Consider the following 6,990-nt stretch of genomic DNA (forward strand, 5'->3'; position numbering starts at 1 on the left):
TTTATTTCCGTCTCTATCATCAGAATCTGATGTTAAAAGCCCATGGAGAAAGTAAAACAAAACAAACAACAAAAAAATACAAAGTAAAATCAAAACAACAGCTCCTCTCAAATCTTAGAAAATGAACCAGGTATATTTTTCTGAAAAGAGTAGTTCTGTTTATGTAAACTAGGTAGCTGGCCATGTGTTTTTCTTCTCTTTGGTTTAAAAAAAATCAGATCCAAGTTTAAGTCCTACCTCAAACAAATGACTAGGACTTCTCAGAATTCAACATACTGTTCATTTACTTATTTGGGAGGGGGGCATATTTTCCACAGTGTATTTTTCCACAGAGTATACAAACTGTTATTTCTATTCCACTTCATTTTCACCTTTTTTCTAATATATTTGTCTTAAAACATTCCAAATGCCTTTTGAGCGAAGACTTGACACACGTAACATTTACTTATTGATTTGTTCTATTTACTTATTTACTTATTGATTTGTTCTATTTTGACTCGAAGGCACACCTTAAATTGAGGGGACCACAATGTCCATTCTTCCTTGTTTTCTGCTTCTACTTTTTCCCCCGTGGCCATGGATAGAGTCACAGGAAGGGAGGAGGAAGTGGGAAATAGAGGTGGTAAAACATTTTGCAATTTTCCAAGCGCTAGATATAATCTAGGAGATGTGCATTTTCTATTGAAATAATTTTCTCCGTAACAATACACACTCTTATTAGAACTGTATTTTTACTGACAGAGCCCAGAGTTGCTTCACTCAGCCTCCTGCACATAGAAGGAAAAACAAACCAAAAAAACAAAAAACAAAAGAAAAAGCACAAAATACACTCATCACTGTGATATAAATATGCTTTGATTTGCTCAGTCTCTTATTTATTTTTCTTTTGAGATCCACAGCCTTCCTGGACACTTCCAAACGATTCTGGGACTAACTGCATTTGCATGAAGTTCTTTGAATTTTGATCTATGTCTTTAATCAGGCACATTGCTTTGAATACATTAGTTTGAATGGTAGAGTCAAATGGCTACTGTTTTTTCTGTAATGTGAGTAAATAAATTAATAGGATTTAGGGATTAGCTTGAATGTCTTCTTCTATGTGACCTAGACAATAGAGTGTCTTATTATAACTGCATTCCCGACAATAAAACATATAGTGTTTCCCAGTGAGTCAAAACAATAGCTATATAAATACAAAACGTATTACTCATGTCTGCTGTGTACTTAGTTGTCCATTATTAATATTAATCATCTCTGCTTTCTTCCAGGGAGCTTAAAGTCCCATGTATTTTACAACCAAAACTGTCAAGAGCCTCAGCGCCATTTTGTGGCAGCGAGACCCGCAAATAAATGGGAGAGCCGGGGCTGTTGCGGGAGGAGGAACGCGGGCGCCGGCGGCAGCGGGGTCGGGCGGCCTGGGCAGCGAGCGGGTAGTGCGGGGTCAGCCTACGTGACTGGGAGGCACCGGCGCGGCCTCCGTCAGGAGAGGATTCAAGATGACCAACGAGGAACCTCTTCCTAAAAAGGTTCGACTGAGTGAAACAGACTTCAAAGTTATGGCACGAGATGAATTCATTCTCAGGTGGAAACAATACGAAGCGTATGTACAAGCTTTGGAGGGCAAGTACACAGATCTTAACTCTAATGCTGTAACTGGCTTAAGGGAATCTGAAGAAAAACTAAAGCAACAACAGCAAGAGTCTGCACGCAGGGAAAACATTATTGTAATGCAACTAGCAACCAAGGAGCAAGAGATGCAAGAGTGTACTTCTCAAATCCAGTACCTCAAGCAAGTCCAGCAGCCTAGCATTGCCCAGCTGAGATCAGCAATGGTAGACCCAGCGGTCAACCTGTTTTTCCTAGAAATGAAAGGTGAACTGGAACAGACTAAAGACAAACTGGAACAAGCCCAAAATGAACTGAGTGCCTGGAAGTTTACGCCTGATAGGTAAACAAGTCATACTCCCCAGTCAAGACTTCCCTGACAGTCCCACTACGAGAAAGCTGTGGTGGGACAGCCAAGGACTCGTTTCCACACCAAGACTCAGACTTTTTGAGCCAAAAGGCCACATTCTTATACTATCCAGCTTGTAATGGTTAATGTAAAACTTACCAGATGAACCTTGTGTTTCAGCTTTTCTCTCTTCCCCCTCCCCTTGCTTCAGAGGCCTGATGGCGTCGGACTATTCCGAAGAAGTGGCCACCTCCGAAAAGTTCCCCTTCTGGGACATGTAGACGCTTGAGAAGTGTTTCTGTTTGAAGAAAATAGAGGGAGAAACAGAAGTCTTAAGTCTGTGGCACACTGTGTCTTCAGACAGTTTGGAGGAATGAAAACCTAGAGATTTAAAATCATGAACTGAACATGTAAAATTCCAGTAAATGTAAAGATGGAATATGCATCGCTCTTAACCTTGAGCATAGTGACTTAGAGACACTGTAGATCAGTTTTGCCAATAAGACTGTGGACTTCGTGAACTTCTGGGTCAAACTCAAATGAGGTGAATTTTGCCTTTAAAGGGTTTATTTTCTAAGAACCAACTTAATAGTCATGAGAGAATCAAATAATAGATGTCAGTACAAGTAGTTCATATATTTAACCATTTAGTTTGGGGCTCCACATTACTTGATTGAGCCTTAAATCAATGTGGTTTTACTCAATGGTTTGTTCTTTGAATGGTTGCTAATACTGTAGATAATCTTATTGAGGACTGTACAAATAATGAAGGTGTGGTATCAAACTTCAGGTCTAAACTGTTTGAAGCATTATAAACATTCATTTCACAACTAGATTGTATAAGGATATTAGCTGTGATGAGACTCACTGCATTATTTTTTTCAGTAGTGAAATTTATTAAATCCCCATTCCATTCAACAGGCACATGTTGAAAGAGCATTGTCATTGGTGTTAATGGGGGAATGTGTTCCTTCATTGTATTTGGGCCTTTTGTATTGCACTCTTGATATTAAATTAAATGTGCCTTGAAAAAAAAACACTGTCAAGAATTATAACACTACTCTATGTGATCTCTATAAAAGGAGATATAAATGCCAACCAAAAGGGCCATTGGTTGCTTCATTTATATGCAAAGTGCTCCTGTCCATAAATTACATTAATAGTTTATATTCTCCATACCTTGTCACAGAAGGAGCTCAAAGCATGTTTGATCCTTTCATTCTTGTGACCTCTGCTTTAGGAGGAAGCAACCCTGGCAGGTCCGGGGATGCCCTTTGCCTCATACACTCCCAAACAAAGAGAACAGGCCACCCTCTGCCTTTTTCCTAGATAGTCCCAGATTCGGGGTCCTGATGCACGAGGGAGTGACAGGGACCCTGTGTGACTCAGGTGACACATCTAGGTCACTGTCACAATCCTGTCCACCAAGTTGGAGCTCTTTGGGGCCACGGTTCTTGCTTCTCTTTACTTTGTCAGGGAAAGAAAAATGCCAAATGCAACATCCATTGAAATGTCATCATCGGCACATCTCAGAGCAGACTTCTTTTGAACTTCAGGAATAATACACCTGATGATGGGGTCCAGGGCATTCCAGCCTGATACCAACTTGTATTCTTTAATGAATAATATTTCAGCAAAATTCAAGAGTATATCCAATTTAGAGCATCCTTTACTAATCCATTTTGAAATGTCACTATTTTATTCCAAACACCTCTGGAGAATGTGTCAACAAGCACAAGGCAGTGAAACAAGAGAGGTCGTTCCTCACGGACAGCAAAAGTGCCCAGTCAAGTGCCCAGTCGACTACCTGATAACATGTGAAGTAACTGTCTTCCTGCTTTCTTCCCATTTTCTAAGATATCTATTATCTGAATTGTGAACATTGAACCACGTTGGGGGAAAGCCACCTTCCTCCCGACTTGACCTACAGGTCAACCCCTTCAGATAACAAACAACAGAGGAACGATCAGGCAGGTACCCAGAGGTTCACTGTCAGAGCCGTGTCTGTTCTCTTGGGCATCCCCCACGATTTCTCCTTTTTCTGTTCTGATAACTCCCCGGCTCTCATTGGAGGCAGAAGCAGCACTGTTAGAGCGGAATTTAATATCCATACTGGGTGGCGCCGTTACTTTATAGATGAGAAGGGGGAATAAGTGACTGTGTTTGGAGGCTGCTGGTTTATTGTTGATTTTTTCAAATCAAGAAACAGTTTTAAACCCTTATGTTTATTTAACTTGTTCACTAATTAAATTATCATAAAGTGTCTATATTCTTGGCACTGCCCTTGAGACCTAAGGACCAAAGGAAATAAGAACAAATAATCACTGCCATGTCTTATGTTTTATGAGGGGAGTTGCTCATTAATTTACTCAAATATTTATTGAGTCTATACTATGTGCTGGGCACTCTTTCAGTTTTGGAAAAAAAGCAATGAATAAAACAGACAGAAATCCTTCCCTTAATGGAAGCTTACAATTTAAGGACAGGAATAGTAAAAAAACAGAATAAATAAGTAAAACATACAGTATGTAAATGGTGTCAAGTTCTATTGAGAAAAAGGAAGCAGGGAAGGGATTAGGGTATATGGGTTTTCATTTTGCAGAAGAAAATATTTGGGTCAAGAACCCAAGGTGTTGAGGAAGTGAGACACATGCATAACCAAGGGAAGAGCATTACAAACATATTGTGAATGCCAAGCCCTGAGGGGGAACATGCCCGGTGTGATACAGAAACAGCCCAGCTTTTATATTCCAAAGATGGCCACCACAATATTCCCCTCCCCCACGACCTTCCAGAGCCTTGCCATCCCTGCCCTCTATCAAGAGTCTATGTCTCCTCCCCTTGAGCCTAAGCAGGACCTTGTGGTTGCCCTGACTTGTAGTGTATGGCAAGTATGACAGAAGAGATGCTAGGGGACCTCCAGGCTTGGTCATAAAAGGCAGAACAGCTTCTTCTCCACTCTCTTTCTTGCGATGTTTACCTTTGGGACCAGCCGCCATGCTGTGAGGAAGCCCAGGCCACACAGAGGCCTGCATGGAGAGGGACAGAGGCTGAGCTTCCAGCTGACTGCACAGCCACATGAGAAGCAGAAGCACGTGCTCCATCCCCCAGGGTTGAGCCCAGTCAACTGACACCGTGTACAGCAGCACTGAGCCTTCTCACATAACCCCAGGGTTATGAGCAAAAGGAATGATTTTTGTCACCTTCAACCACTCAGTTTTGGGGTAGTCAGAAGGCTAAGTGACCAAAACAAGTGAGGAAGGCCTTGGATTAGGAGACAGTTAAGGGGTGGGGCCGGTCCTTGAGGGTTTTACACACCATTGCAAATTCTTTGCCTTTAACACTAATGGGAAAGCCACCTGCAACAAGTAAATGCTGGTCACTGTCTGAGACCGGGGTGTCATCAAGAAGACAGCCTCCAGCAAGCACATGTCTCCTGCCCTCAGGCAGAGATTCTTTCGAAGACAGGGAGCCTTCCTTCCACTTTCCACAGGCAACATTTTGCGCTCATGGTGACAAACTCACTCAGAGACTGATCTGACCAGCCCATTTCCTGTCACAAAATTGTAATAGTCACCTGTATGGTAAGCACACACCCTTGGGATGCTGGCCAGCACTGCCTCGTGTCACTGGGAGAATTCAACTTCCATGCACGTTTAGGTTTCAGCCAACTTAGACCCATAGATGCCCAAAAGGGGTGAGATACAGTGTGCTTTCCATGGAGGCTTTTGGACATTGTTTTCCCTCTGGCTCAACAAGCCTCTTGTTGGCTGACTTTGGGGGACTGCAGCGTGGCCCACCTGGCACGGAGACATTTGCTGCATCGTCGGGGAAGACAGGCAAGCGCGGTCCATGCAGGAAAGTGTTTTTCAATGCTGAGAGGCTCAGAAAGATGAGCATTGAAGGAATCCATCCCTTATTTAAAAACTGAAGCATAGTTGATTTACAATACTGTGTTAGTTTCATAAAAGAATCCATCCTTGTTGACATTTTAAATAGGTTAATGCACCAATGTGAAGTGCAGTATCTGCTCCCTTTGGGGCTGAGATTATAGAAGTGCTCAGTCTGGAAGTTTGTAAAACTGGACAGCCTTCCAAACACGGGGCAGATAAAGCCCCATGATGATGGTGGCCACAGTGAGTCTGGAGGGAGGCAGGTCACCACTCCTGAGACACACAGGGGCTAGAATCCTGTCCAACTCCTCTGGGGACAACGCTGAGTACTCCACACTGAGGTCCGGGAAGAGCCATACCAACACTCTTCTACTGAGTTGTTGAGTTTGTTGAGGCAACTGCTAACAGTGATCAATTTCCACACATTACATCCTGTTCCTAGGCAGGTTCAAAGGGAATTTGGGTAGGTGGATGAGAAACAGAATTCAACAAAATACCCTTTAGATTAGGCCCAGTCAGGAAGAAATAACTTCTGTTCTTGCTGTGTTGTTTCGTGTTAACCAATTCAGGATGGTAGGATGTGAGATGCTGAATAGCATTTTGGGTAAATGTCTTAGGAGAGTTGCCTTGAGAACCTTAATATTCTCAACCACACTGGCGTGAAGGCAGGTTGTGCTGGCACTGAAAGGCCTGCCAGACAATTAAAAGAAAGATGACACACGTTTCAGTTTGGCATTTGTCCTCATAAATTTGAAATCATGTCATTTCATCAGAAGGATATTAAGCCTTTCTTAAGACAATCCAGTCAAAGAAAGTGAGAACTAGAGGGTGCCTTTCTGATGTTCTCCTCATTTCATAGGTTGAGAACCCTGAGTCCCAGAACAGATAAATGGCTTGTTCAAGGCCCTCAGCTGTTTGGAAGTCAACAGTCATACAGTTCAAGTCCTAGGGTTTGGGCCCTTTAACATCATTGCAGTTGCTGATAACACAAGCCAGTAACTGCGATACCACCTGGTATACAAAAGGCACTCAATAACGGTGGCCTCCCCCCATCAGGCTGTGAGATCTTCGATGGCACAGTGAGGTCTCATTTATGCTTAACTCCCCAATGCCTTCCCTATAATAAGGGCTCATTTTTAATAG

At 42.6% G+C, this 6,990-nt stretch overlaps 1 protein-coding gene across 1 annotated transcript; it reads left to right on the forward strand.

The window, feature by feature from the left end:
* Positions 1-1,352: 1,352 nt before the first annotated feature.
* Positions 1,353-2,467, forward strand: LOC137207521 (pre-mRNA-splicing regulator WTAP-like). The gene is made up of 2 exons (XM_067707478.1): positions 1,353-1,948; positions 2,166-2,467. The coding sequence occupies exons 1-2, from the start codon at positions 1,497-1,499 to the stop codon at positions 2,233-2,235; spliced, it is 522 nt and encodes a 173-aa protein (XP_067563579.1). The 5' UTR covers positions 1,353-1,496; the 3' UTR covers positions 2,236-2,467.
* The last annotated feature ends 4,523 nt before the right edge of the window (positions 2,468-6,990 follow it).

This window comes from Pseudorca crassidens, chromosome 15 (genome assembly GCF_039906515.1).
Source record: "Pseudorca crassidens isolate mPseCra1 chromosome 15, mPseCra1.hap1, whole genome shotgun sequence".
Classification (NCBI taxonomy): Eukaryota; Metazoa; Chordata; class Mammalia; order Artiodactyla; family Delphinidae; genus Pseudorca; species Pseudorca crassidens.